At 34.9% G+C, this 20,777-nt stretch overlaps 1 protein-coding gene across 4 annotated transcripts in view; it reads right to left on the bottom strand.

Annotated features, from left to right (window-relative positions):
- WNK1 (WNK lysine deficient protein kinase 1) overlaps nt 1–20,777 on the bottom strand; it is a 151,055-nt gene that overhangs the window by 66,540 nt on the left and 63,738 nt on the right. For all 4 annotated transcript variants that reach the window (XM_040642014.1, XM_040642015.1, XM_040642013.1 and 1 more), the window contains exons 3-4: nt 10,451–10,671; nt 8,257–8,414 (exon numbers count right to left, since the gene is read on the bottom strand). In XM_040642014.1, the coding sequence (XP_040497948.1) occupies nt 8,257–8,414; nt 10,451–10,671 (379 nt within the window). The remainder of the gene's footprint in view (nt 1–8,256; nt 8,415–10,450; nt 10,672–20,777) is intronic.

Raw genomic sequence — 20,777 nt, forward strand, 5'->3', positions numbered from 1 at the left:
TAGCAGCAATGTCCACAATAGCTAAATCGTGGAAGGAACCGAGCTGCCCTTCAACAGATGACTGGATTAAGAAGTTGTGGTCCATATATACAATGGAATATTACTCAGCTATCAGAAAAAACGAGTTCTCAACATTTGCTGCAACATGGACGGCACTGGAGGAGATAATGCTAAGTGAAATAAGTCAAGCAGAGAAAGACAACTATCATATGATTTCTCTCATCGATGGAACATAAGAACTAGGATGACCAGTAGGGGAAGAAAGGGATAAAGAAAGGGGGGGTAATCAGAAGGGGGAATGAAACATGAGAGACTATGGACTATGAGAAACAAACTGAAGGCCTCAGAGGGGAGGGGGGGTGGGGGAATGGGATAGACCGGTGATGGGTAGTAAGGAGGGCACGTATTGAATGGTGCACTGGGTGTTATACGCAACTAATGAATCATCGAGCCTTACAACGGAAACCGGGGATGTACTGTATGGTGACTAACATAATAAAAAACCATTAAAAATAATAATAAATAAATAAAATTTTAAAAAAAGCATAATACAAAAGGCATAACAGAAAAACAAAGTATAACACAAAAGGTCATATATCATATGATTCCATTTGTAAAAATGTCCACAACAGGCAAACCAAATCCTGAGACATAAAGTAGATTAGTGGCTGATAGGGGGAAAGGAGAGTGACTGCCAATGGGTATGGGATTTATTTTTGGGGGTGACGGAAAGGTTCAATATGAATATATTAAAAAACTGAATTGTATACCTTTAAGTATTTAAATGATAAATTTTGTGGTATGTGAATTTTATCTTAGAAAAATGGTGAAAAATTGAAAACAGTAGATACTATACTAAGAATATGGAAAAGTGATATTGGTCTTTCTCAGTGCTATTAAATTAACATGGCAAACTCATTTAAGAAGGAGATTTTGAGCTTGAGTGTGCATCTGAAAATAAAGATACATTTATTAGTGTAGTGTCTCAAATGCCTTTTCTTAAAACTCAATTTTTTTTACTTTTATCAAGTAATTGCTTATATAAATTTTTATCTGCTCTTATGGCAGTGCTGCACCTAACAGTCTGAAGCCAAAGAACTCTGAAACACTGGTTTTAGTCCTGAGCCTCTAGTGAGCAACTTTTGAATCAACAGTGTTTGGCTGTGTTTTCTACCTACTCATCCTATAGTCATTATGTTTAATCAGTTAATCATATTTGTGGGGTTAGATATAGAACAAGCATAAAATTTAATGTCGGTCACCTATACAACTTGCATTTAAAAAAACTGCTATTACCATATAATTTATAACTTGATTTCTGTAAATACCAGTTATTTTTATACTTCATTTTATATAAGGAAACCTAAAATTCCATGATCCCTTGAGACATTTTCAATACAACCTTGATTTAGAGAAATAATAAGTGAATTTGCAAAATTAATCAGAGACACTTATCACTAAGTAACAGAGACAGCCCAGTCAATACCTATTCAGTGTCTCTAACAACAGCCTACAGAACAGCAGAGCCATTGTCTGCTGGTACATAATAAAATTTACCCCCATTTCAAAATAGAAATACTATAAGACCAACAAAGGAGGCTGGTATGGCTGAGAGTGCTTAAATATATGGCTATCTAATGTGTATTTCATCTATCCAGTCTGTCTGCTATAAAAAAAAAAAAAATTCAGGGACGCCTGGGTGGCTCAGTCAGTTAAGTGTCTGCATTTGGCCCAGGTCATGATCCCAGGGTCCTGGGATTGAGTCCTGCATCAGGCTCCTTGCTCAGCAAGGAGCCGGCTTCTCCCTCTGTCTGCCACTCTCCCTGTTCCCTCTCTCTTTCTGACAAATAAATAAAATCTTAAAAAAAAAAAAAATTCAGCACTGCTGTCAAGAAAATAAAAGATATTGGTTCATAAACCTTTGTGTTTAAAATCCAGAATGATCACCTCAAGCAGTAATATTAGGTTTAAGATTTTTTTTTAAAGATTTTATTTATTAATTCGACAGAGAGAGAGACAGCCAGCGAGAGAGGAAGCACAAGCAGGGGGAGTGGGAGAGGAAGAAGCAGGCTCCTAGCAGAGGAGCCCGACGTGGGGCTCAATCCCAGAACGCCAGGATCATGCCCTGAGCCGAAGGCAGACGCTTAATGACTGAGCCACCCAGGGGCCCCTAAGATGTTATTTCTAAGACCAACACCAGTAATAAGTATGGCCACTGAAAAAATGCTTGTATGTTAAAACCTCTTATGTTTTCATCACAGAATTAATGTGATAGTTCTACTTTTGACAGAAAGAAAAAGAGTGCCCACGAATTTTCAGAGCTAATAATTTAAGTAGCTACTTGCTTGCACTGAGATTCTTGTGTCTACTCTAAGTACAGAAGTGAATAGCATTCTAATAGAGGAATATTATCACCACTTTTACAGATTAGTAATTATTTACAGACCTCTTCAGCGGAGCATTTTTTAAGAAGTTCTGGTGACATGTGTTTAGAACAGCAGTCAACAACTTTTTCTGTTAAGAGCCCAAACAGTACATATTTTAAGCTTTTGGAACCACACAGTCTGTTCCAGTTATTCACTCTGCCATTGTAATGTGTGAAGACAGACAAAGATAACGTAGAAACAAATCAGTGTCGCTGTGCTTTATTACTTTATTTGTGGACACTGAAACGTTCACATGACATGACATATCTTTCTTCTTTTGATTTTTCCCCCCAATCACTTAAAATATAGAAACTGTTCTTCGTCATGGGTTGTATAAAATGGCCAGCTAAATCTGGCCCATGGGTCATAGTTCACTAATCCCTGGTTTAGAGTATGATAGAACGAAGAAAAGTAATAGATTGTAAGTTAGGAAATAAAATACACAAACCATACCATATGCAAATTTATAATTTTATAGTCTTAAAATTTAAAGTTATAAATTTAACCTTATAATCAAGTTTAATGATCAAGATCCATCTTATCTTCTCAAGAGGATATATATTTACAATGGATATTTATTCTGTATCATTTATTTTCATAAATGGTAAGTGAAAAAGAACAACTTAGCTTACCTGAACTCTAATTTATAAAGAAAATAAACCTCTCATCCTTTCACTCTGGCCATCTCTACTGCAAATCCTTATTTCAGTCTGTTAGTCATTTCTTCAGATTATTTCCACAGCCTCTTAACTGAGTTTTCAGCTTTTAGTCCTTCATAAATCCATTCTCCACTTTGGAGCCAGAGTAATTTTTTAAAAAATTTAAAGTTTAAGTCTGACTTCTCAAATGCAACACTATTAACTTAGTCTCTCCCTATTTAACATCATTTTCCCAACCTGTTCAAACTTAATTAGGTACCACTCTTTTATGCTTCCACTAAATAGCTATCCCTAGAATAACTGTTTTTATACCATATGGTAACTATCTGGCTTGTCTTTTCTTCTTCCCCTAATAAGTTCTTAAGAGACAAGGATTTGGGTTTTACTTAACAAGAATATTCAATACCTAGTATATAGAAAAACATCTGGAACAAAGCAGACTTAAGTATTTGTTGGATGAACCCATGAACTATTATGGGTTAAACTCTTGCCCTCCCAAAAGATATGTTAAAATTCTAACCCTCAGTATCTCAGAATCTGACCTTATTTGAAAATAGGATCATTGCAATTATAATTAGTTAAGGTGAGGTCATCCTGGAGTGGGGTGGGCCTTTAACACAATCTGACTGGTGTCCTTACAAGAAGAGGAGACAGAGACAGATAAGGGGGAACCACCATGTGAGACAGACACTGAAGTGCTGCAGGTACAAGCCAAGGAATGCTAAGGATTGCCAGCAAACCATCAGAAGGTAAGAGGGAACAAAAAGTTCTCCTCTCTGTGTGACAGCATGACTTTGCTATAACCTTGATTTGGACTTCTGGCCTCAAAATTGTGAGACAATAAATTTCTGTTGGTTTAAGTCACCCAGTTTGTGGCTCTTTGTTATAATAGCCCCTGAAAACTATGCTCAAGTAACTTGGTGAACCAACTTATACTTTAGGTGTATACCGTTTCCTGTGTCTCCCTATACCCCAAATCTCAACTCTTCCTGGAAAGTTAGGTTAAAAAAAAATTAATCAGTATGTGTGGATGTGGTGAGGTAATTTTAATGTAATATGATATAATAGAATAAATTATTAAATTCACATATTTGGATTCAAACAAGGATTTGTATAGGACCTATCAAAACAACTGGGTGGTTCAGATTTGTTTTAATTCAGTATTTTAATTTGTCAACTATTCTGTCATTTCTAGCAAAATCAGGAGAGTTAATGAAAGGAAATAAAATCCGAGGCAACTTTTAAAAAAAAGGGCAAATTACCCTTAGGAAAAGTAAAAAAAAAAAAAAAAAAAAGTAATTTACTTATAAAATTTTACCTACTATTCCTATAGTTAATTTTTAAAAATAAACTCTTATTGGTTATTTCACTGAAAATGTTGAGAATTACGTGTTTATCTTCTCTTACACAGACTGTATGATTACAACAGGAGTGGAATCTGACATATCAAGAGATACATCTCTTTTTTTCTCATTAGAAAATTCCCAGAAGCCAACCACTACCCAGTCTTTTGTTTCTTTAAGTTTATCCCTAAATTATGTTCATTAAACTAAGAGTCAGCCATTTTTTTCAATTCTTTCTCACAAGTAAAGCATATACCCACACTTGCCAACCCTTATGTTTTTTTAAGAACTCTATTTGCAGATTAAATTATCTTATATATAAAAAATCCTAAGGAATCTACTAAAAAACTATTAGAATAAATTCAGTAAGTTTGTTAGATTCAAAATCAGTATGCAAAAACCAATAGTGTTTGTAATGAACAATCAAAAATTGAAATAAAAAACTCAATTCCATTTATAATAGAATCCCCCCAAAAAGACACTACTCAGGAATAAACTTAATAAAAAAAGTACAAGACTTACACTCTGAAAATTACGAGACACCATTGAAAGAAATTACAAAAGATCTAAGTAAATAGAAAAACATCCCATGTTCATGAACCAGAAGACTCAGTATGGTTAAGATGGCAAGTCTCCAAATTGATCTATGGACTCAATGCCATATGTATCAGGATCCCAGCTGAATCGCAAAAACTGACAAGCTGACTCTAAAATTTATATAGAGTTGCAAAGGACCAAGAAGAGCCAAAATATGAAGAATAAATAGAAGGACTCACACTTCCCAATTCAAAACTTAGTACAAAGCAAGACATATAGATCCATGGAACAGAACTGAGGGTCTAGGAATAAACTCATCTGCCTATGGTCAACTGATTTTCAGCAAAGGTGAAATCATTCAATGCAAAAATAATAGTCTTTTCAACAAATGGTACTGGGACAGTTGGACAGTTGTCACAAGCAAAAGAATCAAGTTAAAACCCTTCCTCACACCACATACAAAAATTATCTCAAAATGAATCAAAGATCTAATTATAAGAACTAAAACTATAAAACTCCTAGAAGAAAACACATCGGGGTAAATGTTCATGACTTGAGGTTTGGAAATGGATTCTTAGATATGACACCAAAAGCATGAGAAAGACAAAAGATAAAATATATAAATGTGGCCTCATCAAAATGAAAAACTTTTGTGTCCTAAAGGGCACTAGTAATATAGTAACACTATTAAGAAAAGACAACTGGGGTGTCTGGGGTGGCTTAGTTAAGTGTCTGACTCTTGATTTCAGCTCAGGTTATGATCTCAGGGTCGAGAGATTGAGCCCCGTGTCAGACTCCACACTCAGGGTGGAGTGTATTTGAGATTTTCTGATTCTCTCTCTCCCTCTCTCTCTGCCCTTCCCCCTGGCTCTTTCTCTCAAATAAACAAATCTTAAAAAAAAAAAGAATACAACTGATAGAATGGGAGAAAATAATTGGAAATCATCTATGTCATAAAGGATTTCTATCTAGAATATACAAAAAACTCATACAACTCAATAACAGAAGGACAAATAACCCAATTAAAAACCTAGCAAAGGATCTGAATAGGCATTCTTTCAAAAGAGAAAAGACATACAATCAATAAGCTCTTATTATCACACTGTAATTACAACTGTTTGCTTACACACTTATCTTCTAATATTGTAGCTAGTTTTCTGAAGACGGAATACATATGTTATTCATCTTTAATTACCTGATGTCAGGCTCTGGACTTGGCATATAGCAGGGACTCAAAATGTTGCATGTATCTGCATTTGAGACTTATATTTGGGATAGTGCTAAAGATAAGGATAGAATTAAACAAATACTTTGTAGAGATAAGATTACAAATCTTAAAGAAGAATATAAAGCAATAAAAATAAACAGCAAGCACCTATATATAGTGCTTATTATATGCTAAGCACCGTTTAAAATGCTTTACATTAGGGGTGCCTGGGTGGCTCAGTCGTTAAGCGTCTGCCTTCGGCTCAGGGCATGATCCCAGCTTTCTGGGATCGAGCCCCACATCAGGCTCCTCTGCTGGGAGCCTGCTTCTTCCTCTCCCACTCCCCCTGCTTGTGTTCCCTCTCTCACTGGCTGTCTCTATCTCTATCAAATAAATTAATAAAATCTTAAAAAAAAATAAAATAAAATGCTTTACATTAATTCAATTTTTGAAATTCCAGGTAAAATAATTGATTACAAATAAAATGCTACGATTCAGATCAGCTGAGAAGCTCAGAGAAGGCAAAAATCATTATGTAGTGAAACCCATCAGATAAAATTTTGTGGGGGAAGACTGGATAGCAGAAGAGCATGCACAGGTCAACAGCATGTACAAATGGAGAGGAAAAAAGGGAAGGATGTGGCATATGTGCAAGATAATAAAGAGGACTGGTTTGACTAAAAAAAGGTGTTTAGATAAAGATGAGGAACAGCAAAGATTATAATAAGAATTTTTTTTTAAAGATTTTATTTATTTATTTGACAGAGAGAGAGACAGCCAGCAAGAGAGGGAACACAAGCAGGGGGAGTGGGAGAGGAAGAAGCAGGCTTCCAGCAGAGGAGCCTGATGTGGGGCTCGATCCCAGAACGCTGGGATCACGCCCTGGGCCGAAGGCAGACGCTTAACGACTGAGCCACCCAGGCACCCCATAATAAGAATTTGTACATGCTTTCATAAGCAAACTGGTATAAGTTCCTTATACCAAGAAGAAATAGCAAGGAAATTCAACCAGTTCAAGTGAAGCAGAAAAACAAATTCATAATATTAACTACTTCAGGATGACAGTTGTAAGGTGTGAAGTAAGATGTGAAATCAGAGTTCTGACAATGGGAATGAAGAAGGCCTACACCTAAGAGTTATTCTGAATCAAGAACCTGATAAACAGAATGTGGTGAATAGAAAAACAAGAAATCAATTGTACTTCTTGAGGTTTCAAGAATTCTAAATAAAATACAGGGAGGAAACATCCAGTGAATACCCCATCCTACCCCCAAAGAAAAAAGGGATAATGTAAATTATAGGGGAAGAATGGTGAATACTGAACTTGGAATACAGATATAGAACTCTAAGAAGCAAAGCAGATGAACTTTCTAAGGGCAAAAGAGAATAGTGATTAGGATACTTATCAGAATTATCTGAAGGCCAAACAAACTACAGTTTACTACATTTCTCCTTCCCTCACCCAGCCTGAGAAAAAGAAAGTAGGGGGCAACAGCTATAGACTAAGAGACTAACAATAAAGTATGTTCTGTGGACCCTAATGTGTCCTATTTTGAACAATGACTGTAAAGAAACATCTCTGCAACAACCGGGGAAAAATCTTAATAGGTTAGGGTATTTAGATGATTAGAAATTACTGTTATGCTTTAAACCCTGTGGTACTTATAAATGATTCAATAAATTCATAAATCTATTTTAAACCATTTAGGGAAAAGTCCGTGAACAAAGCAACCTGAGTTAAGAGCATTATTTTTAACTCAGATAATACGTTTTATGGTTGGAGGGAATGAGAACTTAGATGAATAAATTAGGGTTTGAAAAGTAGTAATCAGAGTATTTTTAAACATAATATATCTCAAAATAAAGGTTTAAATGTATGCAAGGAGAATCCAGAATATACTAGTACTTCTTTATCTTTATTTTTGCTCTCACTAAATCAGAAGCAATAAAATCCCTCAACTTCCTCTTCCCCCAACAACTGAGTGTGCTACTACTGTTCCCTTTTGCATGGTTCGATGATATCCAGCTTGGCGTTCCTTTATTAGTGTAACTTAAGCTCACTAATCAGTTAGGGTAATACTTACACTGGTTACTCGGCGGTAGATCTGAGCAGCATTTTGGCATTCTGAGTAAGGGTATTCAGATGTGGCCATCTCAAGCATGCACATCCCAAAAGCATAAACGTCAACAGATTCATCGTATTTTTCCTCATACATCTCAGGGGCCATGAACTCTGGGGTACCTTAAATTAAAAGAACAATTCAGACTCAATGTGAGCAGAGGCTACAGATGTTACTCATCTGGAGGAGAATCAGAGGAGCTGACCTGTGAGACAGAAGAAAGTAGGAGGGGGGAAGAAAAGAGAAGAGAAGAGTGGTGGGGGCAGAGAAGAGGAAGAAAATCTTAGCCTCTTCCACCAAATATCTTATAGAACTTTTGCATGGCCTTCATAAAAGAAACTAGAATGGGATCAAGTGTCTTTATTTACTGTTTCAAATCGATTACTGTTATACAATGTCAAAATAGAGACTTGGATAAGAGAAAAACTGATATAACTCCTAATGAAAACAAATGGAAGGATAACTAAGAGACCAGCAAGAAATAAAGAGGATATAATGGCATCCACCAATAAGGCAGGACAGGTTAAAAAAGATCAAAATACTTGTCTGCCCCCTACTGTATGGTAGCTGTAAGGTTATATAATATTTATAGCTAGTCTTTAGCCATTAACATTCCACCTGATCAGTTTCACTTTTAAGGAGGCCTTGCAGTGAAAAATCCAACATTCAATATGTTTTTTAAAAGAAAAAAATAAAGTTTATTTGTCTACAAAGGCCACTCACCAGAGCCCCTTTCTTCACATACTTACCGTACCACCTGCAGTACACAAATAAGCCTACTGCAGATAACAAGAAATACAATGAAGGACACCTTACAGATCTTACAGACAAAAAACAAATACACACAAATGGAGAACTCAAATATAGACTGAGTTATGAGCATAGCATATGTGATCCCACAGACCATGTTTTCCAATGTTTCCAAAGAAATTAAGTTTGGATCCCTCAAACTGTAGACATTTCTAAAGAATAGGCTTACATACTATGATTTAAACAAAAAAAGGGGGGGGGGAACCTCCCTTGGGTTAGAGATTTTTAAGAAGCCAAAGACAATCAAAGAAATGTTTCCTTTTCCTGTAAGGAAGGCAAAAAGGAAATTCAGCTTTAAATAACTCTTCTCCAATTCTTCTTGTTAATCTATTGTAAGAAAATTTTAAAATAGCATTCCAAATCCAAGTCACATAATATTCTATGGAGGACACTATTTTATAAGAATGTACAAATTACTGGGGGTTCTATGGTTTTCTCTTAATATGTAAAATTCTAGCCCACTTAAAAATTAATGGTTTCCTTGCTGTCACCACCTTTGGGGGGAGAATAGAGTATCTGTAAAGATTTCAAGTTTTCAAGGTGTCACATCCTTTTCAGAGAGTGAAAGCCTATCAAAATAATAAGCATTAAATTATTTTTCCAGCTGCAACTCTCTAACATATATTTGAAAGTCTGAAAGGACAGCCATGTTTTTTTAGATCAGTGATTCTCAACAAGGGGGTGACTTTGTTACCCAGGGACATTAGTCCAGAGACATTTTTGGTTGTAACAACCGTGGGGGAGCTGGAAAGGGTATGTGCTCCTGGCATCTAAATAATCTTATAATGCACAAGAAAGCCCTTACAACAAAGAACTATCCAACCTCAAATGTCAAATAATACTAGGGTTGAAAAGCTCTGTTTCAGATATATCTTCTGAAAAGTAGGAGTAAGAAAAGTTAAAACCAAGTTCTTGGAATAAATTCATTTTCACATTTTAAAATGAAGTCTTAACAGGTAGTTACTTTTGAACGCATATATATCTAACACTTTTTATAAATTCAATTTCTTTTATAAGAAAGTAACTCTATATGCATTATATAAATAAGTACATAATACTACATATCAACAGAATGACCCAATAAGATTGATAGTTACATAAGGTTTTGTCAACAAAGTTCACCTTACTTCTCTTCATGTAACTTTACAAAACATTGTTAGTCTTCCAGATGATTCTAGAAGCATACAGAGAACTCCACATCTCATAAGCAAAACTGATCACTTCCTGAGTTCAAGCTAGAAATTTCTGAAGGCTTATTTCACGTAATAAAAGCTCTGACAGGGTCAGGTTTCTAAATAAAAGGAATATCAGAAAACCAGTTAGGATGCAAGGTACACCTGAAACATACCTATCACACTCTTGGCAAAAGAAGCCCGCTTCAGGGTTGCCAGACCTAGGTCTCCAATCTTGACTGAGCCTGTAGGGCCAGTGATAAAGATGTTGTCACACTTAAGATCTCGGTGAATAATAGGTGGAGTCCGAGTATGAAGAAACTGAAGTCCTTTAAGGATCTGACGGCACCAGCTTCTTAGAACTTTGATCTTCATCACCTTAAACCTTTTCAGGTACCTAGAAAAGGCAAAGTACACCAAACAGGTTATCAATGATATGAGTTTACTGCTTTGAAGAATTCCATTAAATTCTAGCATATCTGAGATGAGAATATCAAATTTACAATATTAAGATTCAGTAACCTTAAAAGTTAGTGATACTTTTAGCAAGGTTAAGGGGGAAAGGTTAACAAGTGGTTGGTACATGAATTCTAATAACAAAGCACAAAAAAGGAATTCCTTAAAATTGGGTCACTACTAAAATAATTTAGAAGTTAAGAGACAGAAAAATAAACAACAAAAATAAAAATAAAAAATAAAAAGGGGTGGAGTCTGACTTCTGGTAAATGGTGCAGTAATTCTTACTGGACACAGATGTCATTATAAACTGTAGTAAAAAATATAAAAACAACTACTTGAGAGCAATCAAAATTAGGCATAAATTGGAAGGGAGTTCACATGAGGCAAAAAAGAAAGTACTGCTTGTGTTTCCTATTTTCTAAATCTTTTCACAGTTGAGGGAAGACTCCAGCCTGAATGTGCAGATCAGCTCAATTCTAAATAGAAGCCTGTAGCCTTATTAGCTGGGAAATAGGAAGACAGAGTTCAAGATGACCACAGCAGCTAGAACGGTGCTGTACAAAAGAACTTTCTATAATGATAGTCTGTTCAATATAGTATTCACTAGGCAAATATATTTTAAAATTTAAAATTCCATTTTTCAGCTACACTAGCCACAGTTTAAGTCTTCAACAGCCACATGTATCAAGTGGCTACCATTTTGGATAGTACAGATTATAAAATATTTCCATCAGCACAGAGAGTTCCAGTGGACAGCAGAGATCTAGAAAGTAAAGGAGGGAAATCCCAAAAGGCTGGCATAGAAGGGGAGGCCCAAATCCTGAATATTCATTCTGCCCAAATCTCTGGTTGACCTCTGAAATACATATTATGCAGATTCCAAGCAGCCCAACTAATGCTAAAAGAATGGAACAGAGATTTCTGATGTAACCCACTGCAGGAAAGATAGTTTGTGGACTGGCTTCAGATGAACATTTTATCTGAAAATATTCAGAAGTATGAAGGTATAAAAAATTACATTTGCCTCTTAAGTATCTTTAAAATACACATGCCTAATTAAAGAACAATTAATAATTTTGTTTTAGGGAGTCTATAGAATACATAAATGTAACATATATAAAAACTGTAGCACAAAGACAAGTATCAGGGACAACAGAAACTTTTATCTGCGCAAGGTTCCTTTACATGAAATTGAACAGTATCAACCCAAAGTTTATTGTGAAAAGTTAAATATATAAACACAATCTCCAAAGCAACTGCTTTAAAAAAAACAACAAAACAACACAAGGTTTCAACTAAAAAGGTAATACAGGAACTAAAATGAAATTCTACTTCATTTGGATAAGGTAATTAAAAGAAAACTAATGGTGAAAGTTGGTTTTATGGTTTAAAAAAATACGGGGGGGCGCCTGGGTGGCACAGCGGTTAAGCGTCTGCCTTCGGCTCAGGGCGTGATCCCGGCATTATGGGATCGAGCCCCACATCAGGCTTTTCCGCTATGAGCCTGCTTCTTCCTCTCCCACTCCCCCTGCTTGTGTTCCCTCTCTCTCTGGCTGTCTCTATCTCTGTCAAATAAATAAAATCTTTAAAAAAATAAATAAATAAATAAAAAATAAAAAAAAAAATAAAAAATACGGAAACATATTACCTCTGAAGGGTGAGGGAAGGGATGCCTAGGAAGAGCCATAAGGGCATTTACTAAGATAATAAAAATGTTCTATAGCTTAATAGAATTTTGATTACATGAGTGAATGCCTTTGTCAAAACTCATAGAATGATACCATTACGATTAATTACACTTTTCACTGTATTTAAATCTTACTGTAAGGAAAAACAAAGCATATAAATATTAGAACTTTAATAAAATGAGCACTTAAGTATTTAATGTGAAGCATATTGATGTCTACAACTTACCTTGGAATAAAGAAAATTAAGAAAGATAGGGAAATGATTAGATGGACATATGTAGTAAAGTAAATGCAGCAAAGTTAATAGAACCTAGGCAGTGAATATGTGTGTGTTCACTGTGTAGTTCTTTCAACTTGTCTTATAATTGAAAAATTCTAGAAGAAAATTCTGGGAAAAAGCTGAGTCTAGCTTGTATTTCTTTCACATTTATAAAATGATCAAGTACATAAAATATAATAGATAACTATATATTAACCTCGTATCTTATAATATCATTAAATTTGTTCAGAATCACTGGATTTTCTATGTGAACAATTACATAACCTGCAAACAAGGGCAGTGATATTTCTTCCTTTCCAATCTTTATGCCTTTTACTAGTTTTCCCTGTGTTTATGCCTTATTGCAATGGGTGGCCCTCTGAAATAGTGAATGTAAATAGTTAAAACAAGCATACTTTCTTTGTTCCTAATCTCAGGGGCAATGGTTAAGTTTGACATATTAGTTATAGGTTGGTTGATGTTGTTATCTATCAGCTGGAGGAAGTTCCCTACTATTCCTAGTATGGCTAAAAGTTTATAGCCATGAATAGATATTGAATTGTCAAATACTTTTTGACATATTTTGAAATGATCATATGGCTTTTCTCCTTTATTCTGTTAATGTAATGAATAACATTGATTCATTCAATGTTAAACCAATTTTGTGATCCTGGGATAAACGCTCTCTGGTATTGATATATTGTAATTGCTGGATCCAATCTGCTATTATTTTGTAAAGGATTTTTGCATCAATATTCATGAAGGACATTTTCTTTAAAAATTTCTTTTTCTATAATATTTTAGGTTTTGGTATTAGTGTTATGCTGGCTTCATAAAATGAGTTAGATACTAATTGTTCCACCTCTATTTTTTGAGAAAATTCAACACAGAGGATTTTCCTATTTTTTATTAAGATAAAATATACATAAAATTTACCATTTTAAAGTGATACTAAGTAATCCATACTGTTATGAAATCATCACACCAACTATTTCCAAAACTCTTTTTCATCTTGAAAAACTGAAACTTCATACCCATTAAACAATAACTCCCCAAAACCACCCCCCATTGGATTCTGGCAACCACCATTCTACTTTCTGTTTCTATGAATCGACCGTTCTAGGTACCTAATAGAAAGTGAAATCAAGCAGTATTGGTATGTGACTTTTTGTGACTGGCCTATTTCACTTTGCATAATGTCCTCAAGGTTCACTCTTATTACAGCACGTGTTAGAATTTCCTTGTCATTTACAGATGAAAAATATTCCACTGGGTGTAGACAGACAGACACACACACACACATTTTGCTTATCCATTCTTTCCTTGATGGACATCTGGGCTGCTTCTACCTTTTAGCTATTGTAAATAATGCAACTATAAATATGGTTATATTACAAATATCTCTTCAAGACCCTGCTTTCAATTCTTTTGGGTATGAACCCATAAGTGGAAATGTTGTGTCATATGGTAATTGAGATATATAACTGATATATAACATTATATTTGTCTCAGATATACAACATAATGATTCAAAATGATCTGCATATATTGCAAAATGATCACCACAACAAATCTAGTTAATATCTATCACCACCCAGTTATAGGATTTTCTTCTTGTGATGAGAACTTTTAAAATCTACTCTTAGCAACTTTAAAACATATAGTACAGGGGCGCCTGGGTGGCACAGTGGTTAAGCGTCTGCCTTCAGCTCAGGGCGTGATCCTGGCGTTCTGGGATCGAGCCCCACATCAGGCTCCTCCGCTATGAGCCTGCCTCTTCCTCTCTCACTCCCCCTGCTTGTGTTCCCTCTCTCGCTGGCTGTCTCTCTCTGTCAAATAAATAAATAAAATCTTAAAAAAAAAACAAACATATAGTACAGCATTACTAACTATAGTCACCATGCTGTACATTACATCCCCAGGACTTACTTATTTTATAACTAAAAGTTTGTACCTTTTTTTTTTTTTAAGATTTTATTTATTTGACAGAGAGAGAGAGACACAGCGAGAAAGGGAACACAAGCAGGGGGAGTGGGGGAGGGAAAAGCAGGCTTCCCACTGAGCAGGGAGCCCAATGCGGGGCTCAATCCCAAGACCCTGGGATCATGACCTGAGCTAAAGGCAGATGTTTAATGACTGAGCCACCCAAGCGCCCCAAAAGGTCGCACCTTTTGACCACTGCCACCATTACACACACTCCACCCTTGTGCCCCCAACTACAGCAATCACCAATCTGTTCTCTGTATTTATGAGTTCAGTTTTTTTCTTGTTGTTGGGTGTGTCAAAATCCATCCACACTGTTACAAATGGCAAAATTTCCTTCCTGTGTGTATATATATATATATATATATATATATATATATATATATATATATATATATCTCACATCTTTATCCATTCCTGTTATATATAAAGCTGTAATGAACAGGGGGTACATATGTATCTCTTCAAATTAGTGTTTTCATTTTTTTCAGATAAACATCCAGAAGCCAAACTGCTGTACATTACAGTAGTTCTATTTTTAATTTTTTGAGGAACCCCATATAGTTTCCCACAATGGCTGCACGAATTTACATGTCCACCAACAGTACACGAGGGTTCCTTTTTCTTCACATCCCTGCCAACACTTGTTTTCCTTGTCTTTTTGATAACAGCCATTCTGACAGATGTGAGGAGGTATCTCATTGTGATTTTGGCTTATGTTTCCCTAATGACCAGTGATAGTGAGCATCCTTTTCATGTATTTGCTGGCCATTTGTATATCTTCTTGGAGAAATGTCTATCCAAGTCCTTTGCCCATTTTTGAATATGTTGTTTTGTTTTTAATGTTGTTGAGTTTTGGGAGTTCTCTATACATTGCAGATATTAATCCCTTTTAAGTTGTATGATTTGCAAATATTTTCTCCCATTCTGTGAATTGCCTTTTTACTCTATTAATAATATTTTTTTTTAAAGATTTTATTTATTTATTCAACAGAGAAAGATAGCAAGAGAGCGAACACAAGCACAGGGGAGGTGGAGAGGGAGAAGCAGGCAGGGATCAATCCCAGGACCCTGAGATCATAACCTGAGCCGAAGGCAGATGCTTAATGAATGAGCCACCCAGGTACCCCTAATAATATCTTTCAATGTCCAGAAGATTTTAATTTTCACAAAGTCCAATTTTAAACACACTGGATTTTAAAACCTTTGATATATGGCATACATATCAGACAATGCTAATAACTAAGTCACTTCTACTTTCTAGTAGAGAGTATTAAGTTTTCTTTTTATTGATGAAGACAGGGAGCCCGAAGTTATACAACTATTACAAGACAGAGATGGCAAGTGAATTCCTAAGCTTGAACTCCTGCTACCGCCTGACTGGCTACTCAATGTCCAATGTATACATTTAATTAAAAAATAAAATAAACATTTAAGATTATACATATACTTTGAGTCACATTTCATTTTTAGAAATCTATTTCTACAGAAATAAATAAGGACAAATATACATGATTACTGTAGCACTGTCTGAAAGGGGAGAATGTGGACAAAAAGAGATCCGATTTGCCCATATAACCACAAATGGGACATTTACAAACCCAGAAAAGCTAAATATGGTAAGAGTGAGAAGTGGTGCTAAAGATAGGGATATTAGTTAAGAATCACCATAACCAAACAAGAAAAGTATCATCAGAGAAGAAGACTGAATGACTAAGTAAATAAATAAATAAAGGGTCTAATACGGCATCTCTAAGTCCTTCATTATGGCTGACTCATGCCCAATCACCTTGAAGAAAAGCCTAGTAGTTGAAAAGTCCTGCCCTCATAATCATAGCTCCTATCAGCTTTTCAATGCTGAATTATTTAATATAAGTGACAACCAACTCATGGTTAAATAGGGTTAATTATGGTACTCATCCCACAAAATTGGAAGACTAAATGCTAAGAATAATGGCTGCCAAAATCCAGAGCACAGGAAATTTTAGCTCAAGAAATAGAGAATCAGTAAAAAATTATTAAAAAGACCCAAACAGAAGTCCTGTCACTGAAAAAATAACTGAAATGAAAAATTCACTAAAAGGTTTCAACAGCAGATAGAGCAAGCAGAAGCAGCTGCAAACCTGGAATTATGTAGTCTGAAGAGCAGGGAAAAAAAAGAAAGAAAACTCAATAGAGCATAACAGTCCTGTGAGATACCACCAAGCTAATCAACATATGCATAATGAGAGGCCCAAATAAGAAGGAAGAGAAAGAGTATTTGATAAAATAATGGTCACAAACTTTCTAAATTTGATAAAAGACATGAATCTACATTTCTGAGAAGCTCAACAAACTCCAAGAAGGATACATGCAAAGAGATTCAGATTGATATATTACATTCAAACTGTTGAAAACCAAAGATGAGGGAATCTTGAAAGCAAGAGAGAAGCAACTCATCATAATCAAGAGATCCTCAATAAGATTATCAGCAGAAACCATAGAGGCTAGGAGGCAGAGGAATGACATATTTAAAATGCTGAAGGGGGGGGAACCTGTCAACCAAGAATTTTATATCTAGTAAAAAATATCCTACAAAAATGAAGGCAAAATTTAAACACAGTCAGATAAACAAAAGCTGAGGGAGTCTGTTGTTAGTACACCTGTCCTACAAGAAAAGCTAAAGCAAGTCCTTGAGGCTGAAATGAAAGGACACTGGACAGTAACTTGAAGCCATAGGAAGAAATAAAATTTCTGGTAAAGGTAACTACATAGCTAAATATAAAAACCAGTATGAATGTATTTTTGGCCTGTAACTTCCCTGTTTATTTTCTACATGATTTAAAAGGCAAACACATAAATCAATAATTATCAATCTGTATTAATGGGAACACAATGTATAAAGATGAAATTTGCATCTTTGCAAAACCTACAAAAACACAAAAGAGGTACAAAGCTGTACAGGAACAAAGATTTTGAAGCTACTGAAGCTAAGCTGGTAACATTTCAAAATAGATTGCTAGACATTTATGGGTTAATTGTAATCCCTAAGGTAACCACTAAGAAAATATCCAAAAAATATGTACAAGGGAAACGAGAAGGGTATTAAAATGGTATATCACAAAAAAATAATAATAAAAAAATAAAAATTAAAAAAAGTAGTAATTAAGACAAGATACAAAAAAGATGTTAAAATATACAAAAAACAAATAGCAAAAGTGCTTCCTTATCACCAATTACTTCAAGGAGAAATGGATTAAATTTTCTAATCAAAGACAGAGATGGCTGAATGGAGATATGTATGATCCAACTACATGCTGTCTACAAGAGACTCACTTTAGATTCAAAGACCCATACAGGTTGAAAATGAAAGGACAGAAAAAGATATTCCATGCAAATAGTAACCAAAAGAGAACAAGGTGGCTATATTAATATCAGACAAACAGACTAAAAAACTGATACAAGAGATAAAGAATATATATTGATAAAAGGGTCAATTTATCAAGATTATAACAATTATAAACATATTACACATCAAACAGAGTTCCTAAATACATGAAGCAAATACAGACAGAATTGAGAGGAGGAATACACAGTTCTATAGTAATAGTTGGAGACTTAATAGTCCACTTTCAAAAATGAATAGCCTATCGAGACAGAAGCTCATTAAGGCAGTAGAGGATTTGAACAATACTATAAACCACCTAAACACAAGAGAAATATATGGAACATGACACCCAAAAACAGATGAATACCTATTCTTAAGAACACATGGATCATTCCCTCAAGAAACTTCCCAACAAAGAAAAGTCCAGGACTACATGGTTTCAATATTAAGTTCTACCAAACATTTAAAGGAAAAACACTAATCCTTCTCAAACTCTTCCAAAAAGTAGATAAGGAGGAAACACTTCGTAAGTTATTCATTTGCCCTGTCAGCAAAGACACCACAAGAAAACTATATATCAGTATCTCTTATGAATATAGATGCAAAAGTCATCAAGAAAACATTAGCTAACTGAATCCAACAGCACAGTAAAAGGATTATGCACCAAGTACAATTTATCCATGAAATTGAAGTATCCCTCAACAAGAGAAAATCAGTCAAGATAATACACATTAGTAAAACAAAGGTAAAAAAAAAAAAAAACCTCATGATCATCTCAATTGATGCAGAAAAAACATTAGATAAATTCCAATACCTTTCCATGATAAAAATACTCAAACCAGGAATAGCAGAGAATATATGATAAAGAACATTATGAAAAACCCAAACCTTACATCATACTAAATAATGAAACACCGAAAGCTTTCTAACATTAGGAATAAAACAAGAATAACCACTGTTATTCAACATTGTACTAGAAATTCTAGCCAAAGCAACTACGCAAGAAAAAGAAATAAAGTATACAAATTGGAAAGGAAGTAAAACTGTATTTGTAGATGCCAAGATCCTATACATAGAAAATACCAAAGAACACAAACACACACACACTCTCACAACTAGAGTTAATAAAACAATCAAAGTTGCAAGAGTGCAAGATCAAAATACACAAATTAGTTGTGTTCCATACACCAACAATTAACAACCTGAAAAGGAAATTAAGAAAACAATTCTATTTTGCAAAAGCATCCAAATGAATAAAATACATTGGAATAAACTTAACCAAGGAGGTGAAAGACCTAGAAACTAGAAAATACTGTTGGAAAATTAAAATGTAAAAACATCTTGTGTTGAAGGATTGGAAAACTTAATATAGTTAGATGGCAACACTACTCAAAGTGACCTACAGATTCAATGCATCTATAAATATATTTGATTCTATCTACAGATAAAATCAAAATTCTACCAGCCTTCCTGCAAAAATGGAAAACTACTTCTTAAATTCGCATGGAATTGTAAGGGCCTCAAATAGCCAAAACAATATATATTTTTTAAAAATTTTTATTTATTTATTTGACAGAGAGAGAGAAAGCGAGCACAAGCAGGGGAAGCAGAAGAGGGAGAAGCAGGCTCTCGGCTGAACAGAGAGCCCGATGTGGGACTTGATCCCAGGACCCTGGGATCATGACCTGAGCTGAAGGTAGACCCTTAACCAACAGAGCCACCCAGGCGCCCCTAGCCAAAACAATATTGAAAAAGAAGAACAAATTGGAGAACTCACAAGTCCCAATTTGAAAACATATTACAAAGCTACAGTAATCAAACCAGTGTGGTACTGGCTACCGACAGTTATACAGACCAACAGCATGGTATCAAGACTCCAGAAATAAACTCATACATCTATGGTTAAATGATTTTGACAGGAGTACTAAGACTATTCAATAGGGATAGAATAGTCTCTTCAACAAATAGTGCTGGGTAACTGGACATCCTGTGCAATAGAATGAAATTGGGTCCCACACCTCACACATACACAAAAGTTTACTCAAAATGAAACAAATGTAAATGTAAGAGACAAACCTGTAGAAGTTTTAGAAGAAAATTTAGGGGTAAATCTGCACGACCTTGGTTTTGGCAATAGATTCTTAGATATAACGCCAAAAGTACATGCAACAACAACAAATAAAACAAGTAAATTGGACTTCATCAACATTAAAAACTTCGTACATCACACGACATTATCAAGGAGGTAAAAAGACAACCTATAGAATGGAAGACAGTATTTGCAAATCATGTATCTGAGAAAGGCTTTCAGAATACATAAAGAACTCTTACAACTCAACAATAAATTTAAAAAATTAAAAATGGGCAAAGGACTTAAATAGAGATTTGTCCAAAGACATGATGGAACAGACATTTCTCCAAAGATAGATAAATGGCAAACATGCACATGACAAGATGCTCAATCTCTTTAGTCACTAAGAAAATGCAAATCAAAACCACAATACCATGTCACACTTGGTAGGATGGTTATGAAAATAATAAACAAGGGTTGGTAAGGATGTGGAGAAACCGAAACTCTTCTACATTGTTGGTGGGAATGGAAAATGGCTGTCACTGTGGAAAAGAGTTTGGTGGTTCTTCAAAGAGTTAAACATAGAATTACCATGACTTAGCAATTCCACTTATAGGCATACATCCAAAAGAAATAAAATATATACTCAAAAATTAATACACAAATATTTATAGCA

This window comes from Ursus maritimus, unplaced genomic scaffold (assembly GCF_017311325.1).
Source record: "Ursus maritimus isolate PB19 unplaced genomic scaffold, ASM1731132v1 scaffold_26, whole genome shotgun sequence".
NCBI lineage: Eukaryota > Metazoa > Chordata > Mammalia > Carnivora > Ursidae > Ursus > Ursus maritimus.